The sequence below is a fragment of the Cydia amplana genome, chromosome Z, assembly GCF_948474715.1.
Source record: "Cydia amplana chromosome Z, ilCydAmpl1.1, whole genome shotgun sequence".
Classification (NCBI taxonomy): domain Eukaryota; kingdom Metazoa; phylum Arthropoda; class Insecta; order Lepidoptera; family Tortricidae; genus Cydia; species Cydia amplana.
In genome coordinates, this window is record NC_086096.1 from 37862002 (window position 1) to 37886753 (window position 24752).

Consider the following 24752-nt stretch of genomic DNA (forward strand, 5'->3'; position numbering starts at 1 on the left):
TGTTGATTGTAATTTATTGAAATTAAACATTTTATTTTACGTTTGCCCATTGACATTTTATTATGAACAATTTGAATACCGTCAAACTAGCTAACTTTGTCTCCAGGGTAATGGCACCAACGTGATATCAAATATTGGGGTATTTATTTACCTATATGGTATCCCCGCGTTTGTGACGTCATCTATGTCCATCCCTTACGGGGGCACGCGGTAGGCCACATCTATAGAATCCTACCATCTATGGTATCGCTACTTTGCCTTACTGGCGTGACGTCACAACTGATAACAGAACTTTTAACTGCTGTCAATAATAACCGACATTGAGTTTGGTATAAGTTTGTAAACGTACCCTACGATCTGGAAATCGCTGCCTGTAAAGCTATGGCTCGCCGCCCACTTCGTCCAGTTTCGCCATAAATTAAAATCATTTCGGCTAGTTCCTGGGAACTAATATTGATGGTCTTGGAATTGTATTCGGAAGTTATCGACACCGATTTACAAGACAATCTACGTCAAAACAAATTATTTTCTTTTTTCGCATCATATCTTACCAGCCAGTAAACAGTAATGCGTAGTCTGTCGAGTTTGCTGAAATTAGTTATCTTTAGGTTGGTAGTTTGTATATATATATATATTATATATATGTATGTTTGTATATATATGTATATATATATATATTATACTACTCTTTGATTAATACTTTAATTTTGAATGAAGTGAATACTCCTTGAACAAACTTTTTATTCAAGTAGGTAGCTATTTCTGTGGTATATAGGTATCGGGTTGAAGTGTGGCATTGACGTCGACTTGTCAACCGATTGTTGATTATTTACTATCTTCTTTACAGTGCTTAGTAAAAAATAATCTTAATTTAATAGTAGAATCATAGCATTTTCGCAAGAATTAAAAAAAAAAATTGTAGTATGAGTTGAAACATAATGTGATTTGTTCGTTGCAAGACAACGTTGTAATAAAATGGTAAGTATTGTCATGATTGTTTTCTAATAAGAATTATTTGCCTTTAATTTGGCTAGTTAATATTATTAACATAAAAAAATGTTTAAACGCAATAAGGATTCGGTTTTGGTTGCCAAGCAGTCTCATGTAGGAAATACGTAACGATAATAACTAAACAATACTAGACCCTTTTCTTCCATGTGTCAAATAAGTGTACGCAATACATTGTTGCTCGATACATTTTCAAAAATTCATTACGCTTTAGTGGTTAAGACTAATTTAAAATTACCTTGCAATATCGGCTCATAGTACCAAAACCTACGTTTGGTTACGGTTTGAGGTAATATTAAAAATACACGTTGTATATAGCTACCTACAGGTATATTCCGTCTGTGCGGGCTCAGCACCTATACCTATAGGAAGCTATCAATACATTTTTGACTTCGAACAACGATCCATGACTGTATCGCGTATCACTTGCTAAAGGTTATCTCTTCTCCATAAGGGCGCGACTCTGGCGATTTGCGAGAGTTGAAAGCGAGGCGAGCGCGCAGTGAGTTTGCCGCGAACGCGCAACGAAATCGCCGCGAGCGCGTAACGATATACCCTTAAATATACCCGCTCGCAGCTGTAAATATTACCCAATACGCAATTTTTCGCTGTTAAAAAAAAGTTGAAAATGATTCATATCTACCTACCACATGCTCAAGTACATATGCACATGTGTTGCGTTAAGCGAGACTTACCCAGATTTGAACCCGCGACCTCGCGCAGAGGCCACGGCGATAACATCAGTGACGACACTATACGTATACAATATACTTGTTTTATTAAAATTTTAAAATACAATGATTTGACCCGGTTAGCACTAATTGTTTAATTTAGTAACTTCCGGTGTTTGAGATTTTTTGTGATTTGGCCATTTCCTGATTATGAGCATTAAATACGCGAAATTCCAAAAGCATATGCAGTACCTATGTGTAAAAAAATAAGTTTTCCGCAAAGCGACAACTTTCATAAAAGGTTTAACAATATGTGTTCAATTCATTTTGGACATCCACCTAGAACTGTGCCAAAAACAATTCGAAAATTGCAAAGTGCCCTGTTCTCGGTATTTTTTTCTACAAGTTTATTGCCAAACCATCTTACAGTTACTTTCGATTCTATGACACTTGAAATAGGCGCCAATGAGTGACGTAAATATTATATTATGTTAAATGAGAGTCGTCAACAGTAACACATTACACAACAGAACAGTAGTAATACATAATCCCTAATCTGAACGGGAACTTTATATTTTTACTTAAGTAAATATGTACAGCTACAGTCAAGTGTAAAAATATGGGTGCATACTTATATCTTACTCAAAAATATGTTCCATAGTTCGCTGACATTAGAGCATATTTTTGAGTATGATATGCGCACCCATATTTTTACGCCCGACTGTACAAATCTCAATTTAATTAATAAAATTAAGTAATATTTCTGTTGAGAATGTTTTGCAACTTGCATACTGCTGCACCCACCCGCATAGCAACTTTTGACTTCATTCACAACTTCCCGGTAGCGGTGGCATTGCATTGCCATTATTGACCCACAGCCAGACATGAACGCAGTAAGTCAGTGTACACAGTACGTATTTAGAGTAGGTGTGATTTGATACGTCATACGGCTGCTGGTTGTGGGGCCCGATGCGTTCTATTTTGCAATTTATTTCTTTAGTTTAATTCTGTAGACTTTCGACGGTGTTTTTCAGACTGTTATAATTAAGTCTAAACTCGAGTTCATTTTAACTTGTTGGAGACCCGAATCTTTTGTAGAGACTCGAGTCCTTTTTAGAAAACTCAATTAAAAAAAATGTATTGCCTTGATAGCTCTTGATATAAAAGTATCATATGCGAATCGTAACTGTAGTGTTCCGTACAAAACTTTGTTCACGGAACACTTATTAAATGACTTAATAATTTAGACCAAACAGAAAGAACATTGGATTGTCTCATACGATCAAAAGATCGATAGGCATAACACAGTACTGTTATATATTTACTTACTTATTATCATAAACAACTGTATGGACAAAGGTCTGTTTGTACATTACGGAACAATAGCAATTACTGTACTACTGCTCGATTTGAAATCGAATTGATAATATACATATGTATCTGCAAATATATTATCAGATCAGGTGTCACAAAAGACAATGCAATGTGTGTTATGAGGAAGAGTGCAAAAATATCTGACATTTGCAAAACACTCAAGGGGTAAGACAAACAAGACCGCGTGGGAAGTAGGGCGCTCTGATCGGGGATTTGTATGACGCCGCCTCTGTTGAATTTTTATGGAATTTATTTTTCGCTTCTAACTTATAAATCAAATATGTAAAAGTCAAACGACGAAGCATAGTTAAAGGTGTGTTAGTTAAAGTTCAACAAATTGTGTAAACATAATATCCAGGGAGCAAAGTGGGGACTATACGTTTTTATAGAGAAGCGGTCGTCCTATCGTCTTAAGTCTCAGCGTCACACCGACTTTGCACCAAACTTTGATATTTGCGTTACTAAGTATTAAGTAATATTCCAAAAGAGTTATTTTGTCACTATAATTAGATAATTGTTGAAACAACGACCTGTCGACTAGATAAGCAGTTAGAACAATTAATTTGCCTGTCACTCCATTAATAGGTCCAGTATCATTAACTTGCGTGTCAACAACTGACATTGTCTAAGATAACTTTACGACGGAGTGTGGAAGCACCACCATGAACGTCTACAGCTATACCCAACGGAGTGTGGCAGGACCACCATGAACGTTTACAGCTATACCCATGAAATTTTAGGTACGTTATTAGTATCTCACAGGACCTTAAGCTTCATAGGACGACCTGACTGGCCTAGTGGAGTGACCCTGCCTATGAAGCCGATGGTCCTGGCCGTCCTGGGTTCAAATCTATGGACTCAATAAGTTCTATAGACTACATAAATGGCAGTACATACATGTATTGTATGTGGTCTTCAAGCCCATTCTTATCGCCGGGCTGCACCAGTATCCAACACAATAACAACAAAACAACAATACATGAATGCAAGAAGCCCTGGAGTGGCATTCGGATTTTATAAATCGGTTCTCGGTTTGATATTTACTAGCGGGGCATTTCGCGCGCACTTATTTAGTAGCCGTGGTATATCATTCAGTTGATCGGACGCGATCTCACTTCCGGTTTCGCAAATTCGGATTCAGGGGTCAAATTAGGTTATAACACCCGGTTGCCAAAAAGCAATTGGACAGTGTTATGGAATAGCGAACTAAGCGCTAGCGAACTAACTGTCGCTTGATCGCTTATTTCATAACACTGTCCAATTATGGTTTGCCAGTCGACATCGAGCTTTTCAAAAATATGACCAGACTAATAGTAATAATAACTCAATGCACATACCCTTTTCTAAAACGTGTTAGACCCATTAAGCGGGTTATTCTGTCCAAGTTTCTTACAACATCAAATCAAGACTTTCAAAGTCGGAAAGTCGCTAAACGGCCGCCGATACCGGCATTGTGTCGGCGAGGCCGGCAAATTGACCAATTGCCGTCATTGTGGCCAATTGGTATCAAGCGATGCGTAGGGACCAGCGACGGAAATATAGAGTTAGACCAAGAAAAGTCTTCAGCTATTTTGATAGCCCATCACGCAGTGCAAGTGTTACTTACTTACACGTCATAAGTTCATAGAAGTTTGACGTTTAAAATGACACTTGCACTGCGTGGGCTATCAAAATCGCTGCAGACTTTTCTCGGTCTGACTGTCGGAGCTCTTGGTACATTTTTGACTTAGTGTCATTCTATGGAACTTGCTAACTATGCAAACAAAAGTCACTAGTAAATTGACATTCAGAGACGATTTCAATATGGCGGTTTGTTTACATAGTTAGCAAATTCTATAGAATGACACTTTAGGGGCTTTGGATGATTTTAGGGGGGGGGGAGGGGTGAAAAATCGTCAAAACAGACGACACAGTCCCTAAGAAAAAAGCGAGTGCGAGTCGCACTTGTCCGGTTTTTCTCGCCCGCCGAGGATTGCGTACAAATTAAATTTTTAGTATTTATTGTTATAGCGGCAAGAGAAATACATCATCTGTGAAAATTAAAACTGTCTAGCTTTCACGGTTGATGAGATACAGCCTGGTGACAGACAGACAGACGGACAGTGGAGTCTTAGTAACAGGGTCCCGTTTTTACCCTTTGGCTACGGAACCCTAAAAACGGTCAATTTGACAAAATAACACTTGAACTGCGTGTGCTATCAAAATCGTTGCAGACTTTTCTTGGTCTAACTCTATATTTATGGAGAAGGGATAATATGTACGACAGTCAAATGAGCTGTGTGTGTGGCATAAAGGCAGGTATGCCCCCTCTTTAAAGTTCTTTTTCTACTCCAGCACTTAAATGTGTCAATTAAATGACTGACAGTGATATCTAAAGCAATGTCATTTGAATGCTTTGTCTATAGGCTCATAAGATGACTGCTAGCAGTCATCTTATGAGTATAATACAACTGCTTTATTTTTTTTAAAGATACAAGTTCCGATCATCTTGATTGAAAGAGGTATGTTTTCATTTACAATAATAACTCTTTGTTTTTTTTAATAATAACTCTTTTTTTTTAAAATAATAACTCAATTTTTTTTAAATAATAACTCTTTTTTTTTAATAATAACTCTTTTTTTTTTTTTTTTTTTTTTTTTTTTTTTTTTTTTTTTTTTTTTTTTTTTTTTTTTTGCTGCAGCTGTCATAGAAAAAGTAATGTATGCAACAGCTCATAATTGGTTCTTAAAATTCTCGGGTCTTTTTTTACAAAACTCGACTACGTCTCGTTTTGTAACTTCGACCCTTGAATTTTAAGAACCCTTATTATATCACTGTTGCATAAACTACTATATTAAGCTATTAATTAGCATTGAACTATAAAACTTAAAAACTAAAAATAAATAAAACTAATCTTAAAATAAATAACTATAGACTGTCCCCCTGCGGCATGGTGCCGTAGATACTGGCATCATTTCCTCGCTGTATCGCAACACTTCTTTTTGTGAGGAAGCTGCCAGCTCTACGATCACTGGTGGCGTCTGCTATTCTTTTGGATAATTCCTTAAATATGCATTTATCTATTTACAGAAGTCCGGTATACCTAGATTACCTAGAAACAAAGAACTACGTAGCGATGAGGTAGCATTGAACATTCGCAAACTGGTTATGTACGGTCAAGGCGAGCGACTTAGGGCTCAGAGAAAGGGCTATATGTGGACTAATATTTAGGTCAAGTGCGTGGACCTATTTGACACAACTGGTGACATGGCTATCGTATATTTAATTTATGTTTATAATGACTCAACTTAGTAAACGTTTTTTATTTTTGAATTTTGAAAGCTTATGAGGTCTTCAGCTCACATTCGTTAGTATTTATAGATGGTCAATAAATAAGAACAAAATAAAGTATACTCATCCTTTTCTTTTGGGTGCTAATACTAGTGTAAGACAAAAGATAGTATGATTCTCTCTGTCTATGTTTGAAATGAGACAGTCCTTTGACAAACTATATAAGGTAAACGTACTGGTGCTCGACGCGGTACTAGTACATGTCACTTTGAAGCTTAAGTCATTGTCAATAGAGGTGACAGCAGGGTGTCTTCTATTGGGCATTAGCCTGTCGAGCACTAGTACGTTTACCTTATTGTATAAACTATAAAATATACCAGTAGGTAGGGACTTTATATGACAATGACATAATTGGGATTAAATATAGCAACTATAAGTCAATGGTAATTAATTATCCAACCTTACACTGCTTTAACATTAATGGATCGAGTTTTGTATTGAATTACAAATTACAAGAACCAATATGCATTGCAACCATTTACATCACCAATTATTGGTTATTCGGATTTAAACTGTATTAACAACACCATTAAGTTGATTTTGGCTTTTGATTTTAGTTAAATCAGGCTTCGCGAATTTCAAGGAAAATGCCGGTGGTATTTAATAATTTTGCGATTTATGTTGTTTGTATTTGACAAATACCATGTGCTAAAACATCTTAAGGCCCCGTGGGTTCAAGATTTTTTTTCTCAGTGAGTGTAAGTTTGTGCGAGACGGTTGTGCGTGCCTGGGACCGCGGATATCAAATTCGATCTATAATTTTTGGTAAATTTTAACAAATATGCGCATTTTGGAAGCAATTTTTTATATTTTTAGCTTTTGTGTAAAAATTGTTACATATTTTTAAGGTGCGTTCTAAACCTATATCACGATTTTTTCTATCGAGCGAAAGTCAAGAAACCAGGCAAAGAAAATATAACCACTATGAAATCAGGTTTCGAATTTATGAACTTGCTAGAGAAAGGCTTCTAGTTGCTAATTAAATGTTTGGCATCCGTATTGTGATCTAAAAATGCGCTACGATTTATGAAAACTCTGCTGGCTGAACCTACTGCACCTTAAAAGTCAGACGAACCTAGCCGCCGCCTCCATACAATGGGGTTGGCAACTGTCAAAGGTTTGCATAGATGGCGTCATCATAGCTTGCCCCTTTTTCTATGAGATTTGGCTTAAGGGGCTGGCATCCAGGGCATTAAAAAACATAAAGACACAATTCTAGGGAATGACAGGGCAAGCTATGCTGGCGCCATCTGCTAAATACTTCGACCAGCCAGCCCCATTGAAGTTACGCTAAATTGTTGCGTTAGTTCTTCAACATAAATAGGATACATTCTCATGAAGTGAAATGTAAAATTTCTTTTGAGAAATAAAGTTCTTTAAACACAAATATAATAACAATAATAAGGCTGGTTCCTCTCTCTGCAGCCCTGACCACCGGCAGCTTGGGCCTTGCCCCGCTGCTGGCGGCACCCTAATAGGTTAGGTTTTTTATAATATGTTTATAAGTATTTTGTATTGTTTTTGTAAGTGTTTTTCTATTTTATTTTTATATCCATATTATACAATAACCTAACTTGAAGCTTGAAGACAAATAAAGATAATAATAGAGCGTTTTCCAAAAAAAGTGTACGTTTCATTCATGTCTTCAAAATATTGACTTCTTGGGCTCATTTTACTCAGAATCATTTGTACATTCACGCCTCATACATAAAAAAATGTGTCCAAAAATTTCCTTTCCTGATCGTCACATTCTTGTATGAATTTTTTTTTATTTGTATGAACGTGACGCACTGGAAAAAAAATTTTTCATACAAAATTTTGGGACACATTTTTTCATGTATGAGGCGTGAATGTACAAATGATTTTGAGTAAAATGAGCCCAAGAAGTCAATATTTTGAAGACATGAATGACATGTACACTTTTTTTGGAAAACGCTCAATAACATTAATAACAACAACTTCGCATCACCGCATCAGCATCTAGTTCATAGACAATTGCCTTTTTTCACAAAACTTTTGAACCAACACACCAGACCTGTTCCAGGATAATGACCAGATGATTTCCTTTCGGTAATCGCTGGGCGGGGCCGGTTTTTGATTTATGTTCTAAAATAGAATCTTAATTGTTAACTTTTCTTTAACCTTATTGTTGAGACATTAAGGTCCTTCGTTGAGCTGTTAGAATATTAAAGGGACTTGAAAGAACTCTGCAGAGATCTGGTATTTTATTGTTTCGTAAAATAGTCTACATTTATACTTAGTCAACCAGATCTTGACAGTAAAAAAAGGCGGCAAATTTGAAAAATGTAGGCGCGAAGGGATGTCGTCCCATAGAAAATTCAAATTTCGCGCCTTTTTTACTGACAAGTTTTGGTTGACCAGTATATATTGATGGTCGCGCTACGAAATTCCCTTTCGGCATCAACCTTTTTCGTATAAACTCCGAAGATGACTAACTCCACCGAGATGACGTTGACATATGCATTGACATAACAGACGACTGACATAATAAATTTGCCGCAAAACGTACCTGTAGTGATAAAACGTAGTGATTTAATTCTCTTTGCCTAGTGATTATAAGCCCTGTACCGCAACGCGAATAATGAGACGTATCATTTAAACTATAATGTTAATCTCCAATTATTAATATTTAATACGCTTCAGTGAATTGAAATTATAACTCACTTAAGTTAACATATCGCCGCATACGCCGCGTATCACCCATAGAATTAATATGACTAGAACAACTGTCAATCTTCTAAAGTGCGACCAAAAATGAAATGCAAGTGTGTGCGTAAATTGTCTATGTGAGATCGAAAATAGTGATGTCATGTTACAACATATTAATAATCTGTCGATGTTTGATTGCTTTATCGACTACTTTTTCAAATGTGTTATTTTAAACGTTAAAATTCTACGACATTATGACGTATAAATAACACTTGCACTGCGTGTACTATCAAAATCGTTGCAGACTTGTCTTAATGTAACTCTTACTGTGTTGGAAAGTGAAGTTTAAATTTACCGCTAAACATGAGCACCTTCAAAAAGGTATAACAATCGTTATTATTTGAAGTCGGTTATAAAAGCTAATATCTTAATGATGTCTTGTGAAGAAATAATTACATAGCTATTAATATACCGATAAGTTATCGATACTGTCATATGAACATTTTGTCAAGCCCTAGCGTAAAGTAACAGGTTATGTTTTTACACAAAATATTTTAAATTATAGGCTAATATGATAAAATATTAGCACACAAAGGAAGAAAAATTTATAATGAACTTTATAAACCGGCTTCTTACACTTTTTACGCTGTTAATTTGACAAAATATCGTTATGAAAATTTCGCTAGGAATATCATAAATCCTCTGAAATTAGTGTTTGCTTGGATTATTTGGCAATGTAACACTGAAATCCGGCACACTACAAGACACAATCTTCACTGAATTACTTTATTTAATACTTTTCGTCCTAATCCGTGTATATTTTTCAATTTGAAAATTACTGTGATACGCTCTTGGCCGTCCGCGGCCGTCGTCAAAGTCAAAAGTGGTCACGTTTTCTCATTGGTAGTCTGACTCTTTCGCACTCATGGTATGTTCATATACGTGATGGCTTCCCTTTCGCACACTACAGCTGTCTGTCAAGCGCGAGCGCGAAAATGACAAGTCTGTGGTATCACCAGAACATCTAAATCGCATTCAAATTTGGAAATCATTGTGACGAGGACAAATCTGGATCACACGGGGTAAGTCATCTTCGAGTGTAAATTTATAATATGTACCTATTTGATTAGTTTAAATATCCAGGTATGTGATTCTTGTTCCTCAAAATTTAAACGGCCAGTACAGTCGCCATCAGATATATCGGAGGGGCTAAGGCGCTCACGAATATCTGAACACGCCTCTATTGTCCGGGCATTAGAGTGCGTGTTTAGATATTCGTTAACATCTTAGCCGCTCCGATATATCTGATGGCGACTATACAAAGTTTATCACTTCAACCGTTGAGTTATTATTACTATAGATAGAAGCCATACCAAACAATAAACATTTCCCAATCACAACCTGTACCACGCGACCAAAACGTCGTAAGCGCCGTGAATTCATGGCGCTTACGCGTTTAGGTCGCGAGATTCACGCTCCGCTTCTATGGTTTGGTGTCAAAACAACTCATGGCGCAAAATACTGGTGATAGAATATATTTTTTTGTGGATTCAGTTTTTGGATTATTTTCAAAATGGCATTGGCCGAGCCAAACATTTATTCAGTTTCAAGTTATGCTCGCGAGGTCGACAGCTCACAGTTATAGCCAATTAGCCACTAGTTACAGTCTAGTAGTAATAAATGACTTGTTCATGCCCTTTTCCAATGTGTACATAATGTACATTATAGGTCCTTGTGACATACCTAATTGCCGTATGATTCCTTCACTTTATTGTTCAATTACTTATACGTCATTCAGTCGCATTACTTCAACACGTGTTAGTATGAGTTGCATTATTATAATAATAATTATATCGGAAATACGGGGTGTTTTTATAATATTGTAATGTTTCCCCTCTGGGTTGGAAGGTCAGATGGCAGTCGCTCTCGTAAAAACTAGTGCCTACGACAATTCTTGGGATTAGTTGTCAAGTCAATCAGTTGTTCTGTTCTTTTGTATCTTTTTACTGAGGTGTGCCAACAAAGAGTACTCTATCTATCTATCTGACCCCAGGCCCCAGGCTCCCATCCCATGAGCTGTGGCAAAAATGCCGACATTAACGCGTGGAAGATTATACACACATAATATTTTTTCTATAAATGGGTTCTGCAATATTATAAAATATACATTCGCTGTGCATTGGAACACTAATGTCGGACCAAGGTAACTCTGCATGGCATTTGCTATTATTTATTGTATTAATGTCAAATTTCTATGAGAAATTGAAGTTTATAATTCCATCAGTTTTCAAGTTGATCTATATTCTATAGTTGGAGCAAAGTTAACTTGGAGGGACACTAAACAATATTGTTAAGTGGGATTATTTTAGAATCAAATCATTAGGATTTATTAAAGAAAAAGAAACAGAATTCCAATATCCAATACAACATTGATATTCAAAATAATTCTCAAAGATTTTCATTGTTATTTAAATATTTTTATACACTCATGGACAAATTAAAGCCCTTGCAACACGGTCGCCGACAAGCCTTCTAACCGTCTGACCTTGGTCAGTTTTGGTCAAATTTTGTTGGAAACAACTGTCTACACGGTCCGGGACGGACCAAGGCCACACGGTCTGAAGGCTTGTCGGCGACCGTGTAGCAAAGGCTTTAGACAAATGCAAAAAAAATTGAAATTACTTTAAGGACATGTGCTGTAATCCAGTAATTAAACCTTTTTTTTATATGTTTCTCTAAATTTGTCCATAAGCACAGTTGAAATTAATAACTAAGTATCTATTTATCTAATAATCTGGAGTAAGGAAGGTAATCATATATCTGCAGCATTTTATACTTAGCAGCCTTTTAGTAATTCTCCTCGCTTCTAGGTAATTGGACCAGAAATGCTAATAATAATTCAGATTTAGATGGGCCAATTATTTAAAGTTACACACTACACAGTATTGTTCACATTAGGGATTTTTTATGTTATTTCCACTCAGAAACATGGGCTTATTGGGCATGGGGCTATTTTGTACCTAGTAGTTTTCTCAATGCACTATTGTGGTATAGCCTAGCAGGCCTAGCGACAACATGCTATGCACACCAACGGCTGACCAAGAACAGTGTATTAAGGAAAGATCAGGTGATTTGGATATTCTGTGTCTATTGTCTAACAGGTATGGTCATATATGGCAAAACATACTTCTTTGTGTGGGGTTCTAATTTGAATAAAAAAATATTTTGATTTATCGGGTTTCAGCCCTCGGTTATAGTTCCAATTTTTATAAAAGTTTGGTCAAATATATGATATATGAGTAATAAAATAGCTTTAAGTTATATAAAATATACAGGCTGCTTCCTGTAACAGGAGCAATAAATTAAACTGTAGGCTGTACTCCTCAAACTGACCAACATTCGTTCAGCAACTTTTAAAAATCTCTATTTCATACAAAATAAATATTGCCTTCAATGTACGCTGACATCAGTGTGTTTGACGTTGCTTGTCACGCTTTAAACATAACAAAATTTGCAATACATTGCGTCTTAGAATAAACTTTAAAGTGTAATAAAAATCAAAACCTGAGTTATTTTCAAAAGTTGCTGAACAAATGTTGGTCAATTCGAGGAGTACAGCCTACAGTTTAATTTATTGCTCCTGTTACAGGAAGCACTCTGTATAACTGAAAGCCAATTTTGTGTCAATTTATTGTTGTAAATAATGATTGAGTATGATGTCTTTACCAGAACTAAATTGTTCCTAAATGAGGCTTAATGCTTAACTTAAGTAAGCGGAGTTTTAAGCTTTGGTGAAATAAACTGTATAAATTCAAGTTAACATAATAAAAACATAGTGTCAGGGAAGAGATAATTTAACTTGAAGCCATTGAAGGTTAAATAAAAAAAAATATAGTGCCATTGATTGGCCATTGGAGTTGGAGATGATATTAAGAAGATATTAAATTATTTCAAGCATACGATTTTCTTTGAAGAAAAAAAACTAAAAAATATATTAGTATTGACGTAATTATGTCCAAGATAGAAATAGATGTTGATAACAATTAAATATAAATTACGAACTCGTTAGCCATACGACAAAAAAAACAAAAAGCTACAAAAGTCACAGGCAATTAAAAACAAACAGCTGAAATGCGCTTGGTGAGACGGTGTACAATTTTAATAATCTTTCATTAGCTGGCACAATAGAACTGGGACATTCGAAAATTCTGTGACCATTTACTGGTACGTACACAAGTGTAACGCGGCCTTGCTGTTAAAACTAATGAAGTAAAAGGTACAAAAGTTACTTACCGATTTAGAGACGTCCCTCCTTATCATGTATGTTTTTCTTTATGAAATATTTCCGCGAATTGCGCTTTTTCCAGGACATGCAATGCCAGCTTCGATGTTATCAATAAAAATCACAATAAAGTTCACAGGACGCGATGTAAACAATAGGCTTTCACGTTTTGTCAAACAATAAACTCGCTATTTTTGTCAATTTTAGTCGTGTATACGGAAATTAGTTCATTTCGTCACTCGACGTAGTCATACGACCGCCACTCTCAAGTACTCTAGCTCGCTTGCACAATTTTGTTTTACTAGCCAACCAGTGGTGCATACTGCCACCACAGATGTTCTATAGCTATATTATACTTACTGAGAGAAAGAGGCAGCGTGACAGGATTAACATTGAGTACTGCACGGAACGAACCACTTAGTGGAAGCGAGAACCCAATAAGCATTGTATAGCTTCTTCCCTATCAGGAGGCAATCGGCTCGAATAGAACATCGTTGTTAGAAAGAGACGTAACTATTTCATCATATTCGGCTGTCGCTGGCGACAGCGCGCGCGTCGCCATTTTGTTGTCAGTGTTGCCGTTATTATAAAAACGTTACGTTTTCAGCAGAAGTTTTTGTATTTTGACATTTACTGCAGAGAATGCAAATCTTCTTTGTAAATAGTGGATGGAAAAAACTATTAAATATTTATATCTGCAACATTTAAAACTATCTCTTGGTACTTTATACAGTATAATATTTTTATTGCACAACTGAGAATGTGTCTGACTTCGTTGATTAGCAGTAAAATTAATGGAAAGGAACGTTCAATATTGCCAAACCATTGCCAAACAAAAACGAATGGGTCGTAATAATTTAAAATTTAAACTAATAAAACAATTGAAGTCACTTTTATTTTTTATCATTTCATTTTCTCTCTAAATGTGTCCAAATAAAAGTTAGAGATTCGTTTAATTTTTACCAGTTACACAGATTGCGGGCTTACAAACTGGTTTGAGGCACTTCCCCAAAGGTCAGTGTCTCCTAAGAGCTTCAGGTTTTGTATTATATTACGCAATTGGGACGTGGGCTTGAGTTGAGCTCGATTAGACTTCGAAACTAACAGTACAGGGTCTTTTCACGATTTATTTAGTAACATTCTTTAGTTTAACTGGTAAAAATTACCTATTTACACTGTACGATACATACTTATTTAATTAAGAGGTAGTAGTTATATTATAGTCAGGGTCGTCTTAAACTATGCTGGGGCCCCTGGGCACATTTGGGGCCCTTTTGGAAAGTAAAGAAAGCTAATTAAATTAACATTTTTCTACTATTATCTTCTATTTATTATGGGTAATCAAATATACTGTTACTGTCTGTGCTTGGGGGCCCCTTGAGGATGGTGGCCCCGTGTGCCCTTATGGTAAAGACGGTACCTACTGATTATACTTAGTCGTATAGAGCCATACATCAATCACATTTAAGTTATGCTCGCCAGGGTAACAGCTCACATGTATGAAACTAGCCAAAATGTATGAAACAACCAATTTCTTTTCGCGATTACGGGGTTGGTCCCATAGTAAAAGTTGCTCAATATAATCTCAAAACCTCCCTGGCAACGCGAATGCAGTTATTTTTTAGCCACCCTGTGTTTACCTACTAATTCTACTAAATTAGAAGCACTGCATAATTACTTAGCATGGCATGTTGCAGGTTGCTACAGTAGAAAGCTAGTGCTTCTACTCGTATTCTAATTAATTTAGTAAATAAACGATTTTGAAAATTACCCATTACCCCGCACCTTACTAGTTAGTAGGTTCAGAAAAAAATACATAATCTGATAGTAAATTTTAATTGATCTCATTGTTAAAGTTACTTATCAGTACAAAACCGGAAACACCTTGAAACTAATTGCGTTTTTAAACGTCATGTGATCTACTATTGCAATGTCATCGTAAACATAAACGCGAGCCGAAATTTTGACTATTGAATAATGAATAGTTTGAAGTTTCTATCCTAACCTGGGCGAACAAGGCCACAATATAGAGGCCGTGCGCGTTGGACGGTCCAGTGGCGTAGCGTGATGGCTCCTCTACACGATGGGCCAGCGTCGGCCACTCCAAGGGACGCATTTATGCGTTAGAGGGAGCAAGTGATATTGCTATCTCATTCTACCGCATGGCTGCGTCCCTTGGAGTGGCCGGAGCTGGCCCATCGTGTAGAGGAGCCATGAACTAATCTAGTCGTGCCGTGGGCGAAATCCCATCTACGAAGCTCGTTACTGTGCCCAAAGGGGCCTCGTGTGAGGCTCACCCTTTGAGCGCGAGGCCGTGGGCGAGGGCCCAGTTCGCCCACGCCTAGCTACGCCACTGGAGGGTCTGCCATCTTGTGGTCTGAATCGGAAACATAAACATACATGTACATTGATTGTGACATTGACACTTCACGCCAAAGCAAGTGACCTCTACAGTTCACATACGTTTTATTATTGTTGGTTCTGCCATCTTGTGGGCTATATTGGAAGCATAAACTTGACATTTACACTTCGCGCCAATTAATAAACAGAGGTGTTGGTGATGGTTAAATCTATTCATATTAATCGGTTGAGCGGTAAACCGCTGTCTCCTAGAGGTAACATAATACAGACAGACTTATTTGCGCATTTAGGGATATGGGATTGCTAAGACCTGAGAGCATTTCATATATCTATTACTTATGGTGAAGAACTTAAGACCCCTATACGAGACCCCTAAGAGAGGGAAAGTTGAAAATTGCCATAATCTGGGGGCCTAGTCGACATGACAATATTTAATAGAAAACGCCAACCGCAACTTAAATAATGTATGATTTCCATGTCCAGTCACGTGACTTTTCGTAGCATCTCTGTCATCCCAATAGATTGTTTCTTTTCGTTTGACGTTTGTCGATGTGCGATTGTCATCTTGTCTAGGCCCCCTGATAAGTGATGGAAGACCACACGCATGCGGTGTGGTTTGGCCTTTAGCTAGCTTCCTTCGTCGCCCACGACTGGGTCATCGGCGAACATAACAGTATAGTTCGTAGTTGCTCTTTCAATTAACAACAACGGAAAATAGGCAGAGAGGCGGTGTTTAAAATGTGTGGAATATTTAACAATTACCTTTTGACGGTAACATGTTTCTGACGTTCCTTCTAAGAGCGCTGGTGGCCTAGCGGTAAGGGCCTGCGACTTTCAATCCGGAGGTCGTGGGTTCAAACCCCGGCTCGTGCCAATGAGCTTTTCGAAACTTATGTACCTACCTAAAGTCTATTTTTTATTCGGTAGACTAAAATGACATTTCATAGTATGAAATGACAGATGATGTTCATATGTAGCTGTGACATCAAGTTCATTGACTTGTTTGGTTATTGCAAATGAATTCATTTCTAGACGTTTATAATTTTATGTTGTTTGTTTTTGTATATTTATATATTTTGTATGGTGTTTTCTGTTTTTGAAGTAAATTGTACTCTGCTTCAACGACAGAGGTTTGATTTTTCCATAACTGGGCCAGATGTCTTTGATTCTCTCGTACTAACGCAATGTCTCGTTCATACTGTTCCGCGAATCGACTGTCTAATACGCCGAACAGTGTGTTTGCGATATTCCCGACTCCGTTTACGAAGCCGCGCCTCCTTCGGGCTCGTGTGTGTATTTGTTGTTTTAGCAAAACTTTGTTCTTACATTCCAGCTCCTCGAAACCGTGACGTAACTGTAACATGATGATTTCACAATGCGACATAGGTTTTATTTGTTTGCAAATGTTATCTAAATGTTGGTAATATTTCGTAAACGCTACTGCGCCTTCCCAGTAAGGGTCTAAGTTGTAGTAGGCTATTATCTTCCACTCATCTCTGATTATCTGCATGTCGGCAACTTTGTCAAAGTAAAGCGCTTGATTTTTTGTTAACTGAGTTGTTTGCATGCACGTTCCGTGTGTAGCTATGGTCAGGATATAAAGAAACATCATAAGTAGTGATAGGACATAAGGTCGTTGTTTGTTTGTTGAGGTGCGTTGTTTCTTCTTGTTTTTTGGTTCTGACGTTTCAGTGCTCGCTGGCGTTTGTTTGTCGATAGGGAGAAGGGATAATTTTGTTATTGGCCTTTTTAACTCGCCGCTTTTTGTTTTTAGGGTCACCACTCTGACATGACCGTCCTTGCCGGGATGTACGTCGATCACTCGTCCCATAGCCCATTTTCCGGGTGAAAGGTTGTCTTCGTGGATTACAACCATGTTTCCGATCTCAATGTTTTGTTGGGGTTCTTGCCATTTTGTTCTCGCTGTCAGTTGTGTTAAATATTCTGTTTTCCACCTTTTAAAAATGTCTTGAAATATTTTTTTGGCTCAAATGCCATCTGGTGCGTGCGTCTTCTGCTGTGTCTATTACTGTTACACCGGGCCTTCCCGGCGACAGGAAGTGGTTTGGCGTTAAGAAGTCGAGATTGTCGATGTCGTCGTTAAGGGCGCACAATGGCCGAGAGTTAAGGCAACCTTCTATTAATGTCAAAATTGTTGAGTACTCTTCGAATGTTAATTTTTGTTCTCCTACTACACGTTTTAAATGATGTTTGAGGCTTCGTACAGCTCTCTCCCAGATGCCACCCGCGCTTGGCCATGAAGGTGCGTTAAAGTGCCATTCAATGTTCATTCCGGTAATTTCGGCTAAAAAGTTGCTATCAGTTATGTGCTGTAAATGTTGATATCCCTCTTGCAGTTTCCTGTTTCCACCAACAAAGTTTTTTCCAATGTCGCTGTACATGTGAGCCGGAGCTCCTCTTCTAGCTGCCATTCTTCGGAGGGCCGCCAAAAACGCTGAACTTGTTAAGTCGGTTACCAATTCTAGATGTACAGCCTTCGTCACCATACATATAAAAATGGCTATGTAGCCTTTTAATGTTCTTGCTCCTCGCCCTTTGCTGGCCTTTATGTCTACTGCTCCCGTATAATCCACCCCCGTATGATAAAAGGGTTTGGCGGGGTTGCACCTGGCTGCGGGTAAATCTCCCATGAGTTGGACTTGTTTCTTTCCCTCTTGTTTCCGGCACGTTACGCATTTGAGTAGCTCTCTTTTCACCGTGTTATATCCTCCTGTTATCCAGTATTCCTGGCGCAGGGAGCTCAACGTCAGCGTAGCTCCTCCGTGCAAGGTTAGCTTATGTGCCTGGTCTATAAGTAGAGTTGCCAGGCGAGACTCTCTTGGGATAATTTTTGGGTGTTCCATCTCTTCGCTCATCAAGGCTTGATCTAGACGTCCTTTAACCCTTAAAATTTGTTCTTCATCTAAAAACGGGTTTAACTGTTTTAACTTACTTTGTTTTTGTACGCATTTGTGCTTGCGCAAGTGATCTAATTCCTCTCCAAACTCACGTTGCTGTACATGTTTTATTATTGTTGCTTTCGCTGTCCGTATTTCTTGCAGTGTCAGATAACTCGGTCGTTGTTTACGTTCAGGTGTCAATGCTCTCTGTATCCATGCTAATATGTGTATTATTTTTTCTAATGAGCTATGTTTCTGTAATAACTGTTCTATAATGTTTTGATGAGTATTTGAATGTTGTATGACATTAGAATGAAATGTTTTTTCCTGGTGATCTGTTGTGAATGTTTCTTGTTCAATGTTTTCTGGCCGGAATGTAGTTAGCCACGTAGGCCCAGTTTTCCATAAGGATTGATCGCTTAGCAGTTGAGATGCATACCATCCTCTACTTGCTGCGTCAGCTGGATTCTCCTTTGTGTTTATGTAATGCCATTGTTTCGTGGGCATGATTTCCGTGATCTGTTTGACTCTGTTTGCCACGAAGGGTTTCCAGCGATTTGGTTCTCCTTGAAGCCATCCTAACGCCAGCTTTGAGTCTGTCCATCCGTGGGTATTGATCTCACGATTTTCAAAGGCTCGTTTAACTTTAGTCATAAGTTTCGCTAGTAACTGCGCACTACTCAATTCAAGTTTCGGTAATGTTATTTTTGATTTCAATGGTACTAGCTTTGTTTTGCTGCGTCAGCTGGATTCTCCTTTGTGTTTATGTAATGCCATTGTTTCGTGGGCATGATTTCCGTGATCTGTTTGACTCTGTTTGCCACGAAGGGTTTCCAGCGATTTGGTTCTCCTTGAAGCCATCCTAACGCCAGCTTTGAGTCTGTCCATCCGTGGGTATTGATCTCACGATTTTCAAAGGCTCGTTTAACTTTAGTCATAAGTTTCGCTAGTAACTGCGCACTACTCAATTCAAGTTTCGGTAATGTTATTTTTGATTTCAATGGTACTAGCTTTGTTTTGGCTGCCACGAGCACTACCTTCTCCTGGTTCTTGACGCGTGCATATATGACACCTGCGTATGCGGCTAGAGATGCATCGCAGAATCCATGTGGCTCGATGACGTCATGTTCGCGGCTATTCAGCCATCTCGGAATCTCATATTCATTAAGCTTGTTGAGGTCTGTTTGCACTTTGTTCCATTTTTTATAAATGTCTTCTGGCACTTCGGAGTTCCATTCCATTTTTGATTTCCACACACTTTGGAAAAGTAATTTCATTTTTGTTACTACTGGCGCTACCCACCCCAATGGGTCGAATACTTTCGAAATTTCTGACAAAAGGATCCTCTTTGTTATTTTGTTGTGTTGTGTCGTCTCATATCGGAAGGTAAAAGTGTCCTTTGTGGGATTCCAGCATATCTCTAGAGTTTTGGGAACGACATCTGATTTAAAATTAAAAATAACGATGTTTTGTTGGCTGGTCATATCTGTTAATAACTCTGTACTGTTGGCTGACCACTTGCGTAGGTTGAACCCTCCAGTTTTCAATAACTGGTCAAGGTCTTTAATAACGTTCTTCCCTTGTTCTATAGAGTGTACTCCGTGGACTAACTCGTCCATATAGAAGGATTGTTCTAAGATTCTGGAGGCTTCTGGAAAGTTGTCTCGTTCGTCCTCCGCCAGCTTCTTTAGCGTCATCATTGCAAGAAACGGGCCCGCTTTCATCCCATATGTAATTGTTTTAAGTTCAAATGTTTGTAGGGGTTGTTTAGTGGATTCCCTCCAGATTATCCTTTGTAAACATGCGTCGTCCTCATGAATCAAAATCTGCCGGTACATTTTTTCTATGTCGGCGGTGAACGCATATCTATACTGTCTCCATCTGAGTAATAAAAATTGTAAGTCTTGTTGTAAGTTGGGACCTTTGTACATTAGGTCGTTGAGGGAATATCCTGTAGAAGTTTTCGCTGACGCATTAAATACGACTCTATAGCGTGTAGTTGATGACTCGACGCGCTCAATTCCATGATGTCCTAAGTAACATTCCAGAGTCTTGTTACCGTCAGCTGGCATCATATGTTGCAGCTCAGCGTATTCATTCATAAATGTTTTATAATCCGATGCTAATTTTGGTTGTTTCTCAAACTTTTGTTCTAGATTTCTAAATTGAGCTATGGCTTTTTGTTTAGACAATCCGAGGTTGTTCTCGAAATTTGGTTTCATGGGGAGCCGCACCTGGTATCTTCCATCTTGTTTCCTAACTGTTGTTTCCTGAAAATATTGAATACATGTTACGTCTTCCGCAGAGGGTCAATTTCACCAAACGAGCATTTTTGTCTAATTCCCATGGAATTTTGAAATACCAACATTACACAAAAAAAAATATGCTGATAATTTGATAAAAAATATAATAAACATTAATTTTCTTATTTATTTTTTTTTTTATTTATTTATTCGGGAAACATACAGCACATAATAACACAATAAGGTAAAAGATATAGTTAGAACATAAGCCAAAACAGTTTCCACTTATAGTTATTACAAAATTCCTTTGCTCCGAGAAAGAAAGTACAATTATTAATTATTTTGAATTTAAAAGTAGAATGTAACAGTAACATTCAGTAACGAGCATGATTAAAAATATAACAAGCATAATCTAGAATTTGGAAAATACCAAGCACAATTTTTAATTTAGAATTTAGAATTTGAAATTTCAAACAATAGATACAATACAATAACAATTAGAACAAGACAGATTACAAATTTATTATTTTATTACAAGCTACGAATGAACGGAATTTGCCAAATTATGTGTTATTTTTTATTTTGTCTGATGACAGAAACAAATCTATTACACTTATGCTGGAACAAATCAATGTGTGAATATTTCTTATTGTATATATTGCATGCTCTTGCTAAAAATTTATTGTTTACATATTTTTTGCGAGTGAATGGAACGGATAGTAAAGCAGTGGACCTTGTACGATACGTAGGACATCTAAATACCACCTTGCTGAGAAGATCTTCTGAATCGATTAAATTATTTAATAATTTGTACAAGAAAATTACATCTCGCTTTTCTCTTCTCACTTGTAAGGACTCTAAATTATCGGGATTAAAAGATTTGAATTTATACTTCATACGATTAAGAAATTTTTTTTGAATACGTTCTAATGAATTGATGTGCACTAAAAAGTGGGGACTCCAAACTGTAGATGCATATTCCAAATTTGACCTCACATATGCATTATATAAAAGAAGTAACGTTGTGGGGTATTTAAAATCTCTACTTTGCCTAAAAATGAAACCAAGCATTTTATAAGCTTTAGATGTAATCTTATCTGTGTGTGAAACCAATTGAATTTCACTGTCTAAATATACTCCTAAATCTCTAACCTCAGTAACTCTAGTAAGTGGTTGGTTACCAATAGTATAATTAAATGTTATAGGGTTGAGCTTCCGCGTGAATGTAATAATCGAACATTTATTTATGTTCAAATACAGGTTATTACATAAACAATAGTTGTTCAATCTATTAAGGTCATCCTGCAAATTGATGCAATCAGCTTCGGACTTCACAACGGTAAAAATTTTAGTATCGTCAGCATACAATAATACTTTAGAATTTAAAAAACAGTTAATGACATCATTAATATATATGTTAAATAGTAGTGGTCCTAAATGCGACCCCTGCGGGACCCCTGACGTAATAGGCACAAAACTAGAGGTGTATCCTTTAATAGTAACTGCTTGAGTTCTATCCCGCAAGTAAGATGTAAGCCAACGCAACAAGTCTCCATGTATACCGACCATTTCAAGTTTATTTAATAAGACTGAGTGCGAAATTTTATCAAATGCCTTTGAGTAATCGGTATAGATAGCATCAACTTGATAATTCTTGTCCATTGCGCTCAAGACATAATCAAGTAGCTCGCACAAATTAGACTCGGTTGACCGTTTATTAATGAAACCATGCTGCTGCGTTATTAACATGGGTCTAATTGTTGGGTAGAGCGTGTCATAAATTATTTTTTCAAATAGTTTAGGAAGTACTGATAATTTGGAAATGCCACGGTAGTTTCTAATATTATGTTTATCACCGCTTTTAAAAATAGGCACAATGATAGATTTTTTCCAGATTTTAGGTAAGGACCCAGACCTAAGTGAAATGTTGTAGAGTAAACATACCGGTAATGCAAGAGATTCACTGCAACGTTTTAAAAACACAGGATGAATGCCATCTGGGCCACTGCCTTTGGATTCATTTAATTTATTTAAGTATTTTTCCACCAGAGGTACGTCAATTTGGACGCTATTAATAACACAGTTTTGTGGGCTATTGACACTAGGCAAGGAAGAATGAATAGGTTCAAATACTGAATGAAAAAAGTCATTAAATAAATTAGCCGTGCTGATTCCATCGTTTACCGTAATATTGTCTAGATAGAGCGAATCGGGAATACCAGAGCTATCCTTCCTGGATTTTATAAATGACCAAAACGACTTAGAGTTAACTTTTATATTATTTTCAGCCCTAGATAAAAATAAATTGTAGCAAGAAATTTCTTCCTTTTTAATTTTACAGCGTAAATTAGAAAAAGCGTTATAGTCAGCTACTCGTCCATATATTTTCCATTTTTTGTGTATCTTGTTTTTTTTCTTAATAAACTTGATAAGATTGCGGGAATACCAGGGAGGAAAACTACTTGGTTTTGTGACGATTTTGGAGGGAACTAATTCTTGAATTATATTGTTTACAGTGGTGTAAAAGTCATTGACTGCGCTTTCGATATTATTAGTATCTAGTTGTGACTCCCAATTGATTTCCCTTAATTTTAAATTAATTTTGTTATAATCGGCGGCAAAAAATCGACGTATTTCACGCGGGGCCGGTTTCAAATGACGCTCAGTCGAACCAATATCAATCGTTATACAAAGGACTGGGTGATGAGCGTCTATGGGTACAAGAGGGTCCGCGCTAGCTACTTCACACAAGTGATTAGAAAGGACTAGATCCAGATGCCTACCGTTCTTATTAGAGATGTGATTATATTGTTCAAAGTTTGTAAAGTGCAAGAATGCTGATAGTTGCGCTGTGAGGTTGTTAAAATTAGGATTACCTAAATTAAGGCCATGAGAGCCCTGATCTAGTTGGCTCCAAACCGCATCTCCGATGTTAAAATCACCTAGAACCACAAATACATCATCGGGATAATCCGCATGTAAGTCAGAGATATACTCAAAAAAATGTGATTCGGAATCCAGTTGTTCCTTACTTGGGGGAAAGTAACAAGTAAACAACCTTAATTTTTTAGATACAGGCCCTTGAGTTATATGAATATCAAGACATGTAACATCGGCGTCCGGGAGCGCCACGACAGGGCGCGCGCCGCGCGTGTCAGCACGTAGCTCGCGGCGCACCGCTATCAACGTGCCACCTCCCCGCGTCACCCCTAGTCTCTCACAGTCTCGGTCTGTCCTGTACACGTTGTACCTTGAATCAAACAATTCTGAGTCATAAATGCCAGGAACCAGCCACGTTTCCGTAATACATATGAAGTCATAATTATATTTTAAAAGATTTCGTAAAAATACAGTAGTTTTAGTTCTGAGTCCTCGAGCATTTTGATAGTATAAGTTAAATGACATTAAAATGAAATTGGTAAGATAATATAGTACGTATGCAAAGTTCGCTTATTTGATGCTTATGGGGTAAAAATATTCATAAAACTATAAAAGTTATTTCAATTTAACATTTTGGTCAGGGCACGGGAATTAGTGTGTCCATGGGAATTAGATTTTACTAGCACGGAAATTAGAACATGGCACAGGAATTGTTTTCTTAGCTTATTTTGGTAGTTAAAACTATTATTTATGTATATTTTAATCTACAATAATATACTTCAACCATACTGAAGCGGCATCGAACATATTTATCTACTTTAATTTTAGTTTCGGACGACAAATCTACGAAAGTATGATACACTAAAAACTACGTATTTGACTAATAGTTTCCTTGATTTTAATGGCAACTAATCTCTCTTTCTTAGTAAAATATATATATTTCAAAACAATACTTTGAGTAGTTGCGTAAACATGTCCGCCTTACATACAAAACTATTCATTAAAAAGTGTCATTATGTATCTGCATGTAGA

General features: G+C 37.1%; 3 protein-coding genes across 3 annotated transcripts in view; all 3 read right to left on the bottom strand.

The window, feature by feature from the left end:
• The window catches only part of LOC134661535 (innexin inx1), a 68272-nt gene extending 54621 nt beyond the window's left edge, over positions 1-13651 (bottom strand). Inside the window, exon 1 of the mRNA XM_063517665.1 lies at positions 13348-13651. The gene's annotated coding sequence lies outside the window, so the exon portion shown is untranslated. The remainder of the gene's footprint in view (positions 1-13347) is intronic.
• A 4004-nt stretch (positions 13652-17655) lies between these two features.
• On the bottom strand, positions 17656-18573 carry LOC134660705 (uncharacterized). The gene has a single exon (XM_063516486.1). It carries the CDS (start codon positions 18571-18573, stop codon positions 17656-17658), a length of 918 nt encoding a protein of 305 aa, XP_063372556.1.
• Positions 18574-19319: 746 nt separating this feature from the next.
• LOC134660706 (uncharacterized) lies at positions 19320-24220 on the bottom strand. The gene is made up of 3 exons (XM_063516487.1): positions 24192-24220; positions 23952-24090; positions 19320-20867 (listed from the first exon to the last, which is right to left on the bottom strand). The coding sequence occupies exons 1-3, from the start codon at positions 24218-24220 to the stop codon at positions 19320-19322; spliced, it is 1716 nt and encodes a 571-aa protein (XP_063372557.1).
• Between the last annotated feature and the right edge of the window lie 532 nt (positions 24221-24752).

What these genes read in the sequence shown, in the direction of transcription:
- LOC134660705 (XM_063516486.1), bottom strand. Translation starts at nt 18,573, where the DNA reads ATGAGCGAAGAGATGGAACACCCAAAAATTATCCCAAGAGAGTCTCGC.
- LOC134660706 (XM_063516487.1), bottom strand. Translation starts at nt 24,220, where the DNA reads ATGCTCGAGGACTCAGAACTAAAACTACT. An exon ending in GACTCAGAACTAAAACTACT is followed by an intron (nt 24,091 to 24,191) that starts GTATTTTTACGA and finishes GTTTGATTCAAG; the next exon opens with GTACAACGTGTACAGGACAG. An exon ending in TGGCGCTCCCGGACGCCGAT is followed by an intron (nt 20,868 to 23,951) that starts GTTACATGTCTT and finishes CAATATTTTCAG; the next exon opens with GAAACAACAGTTAGGAAACA.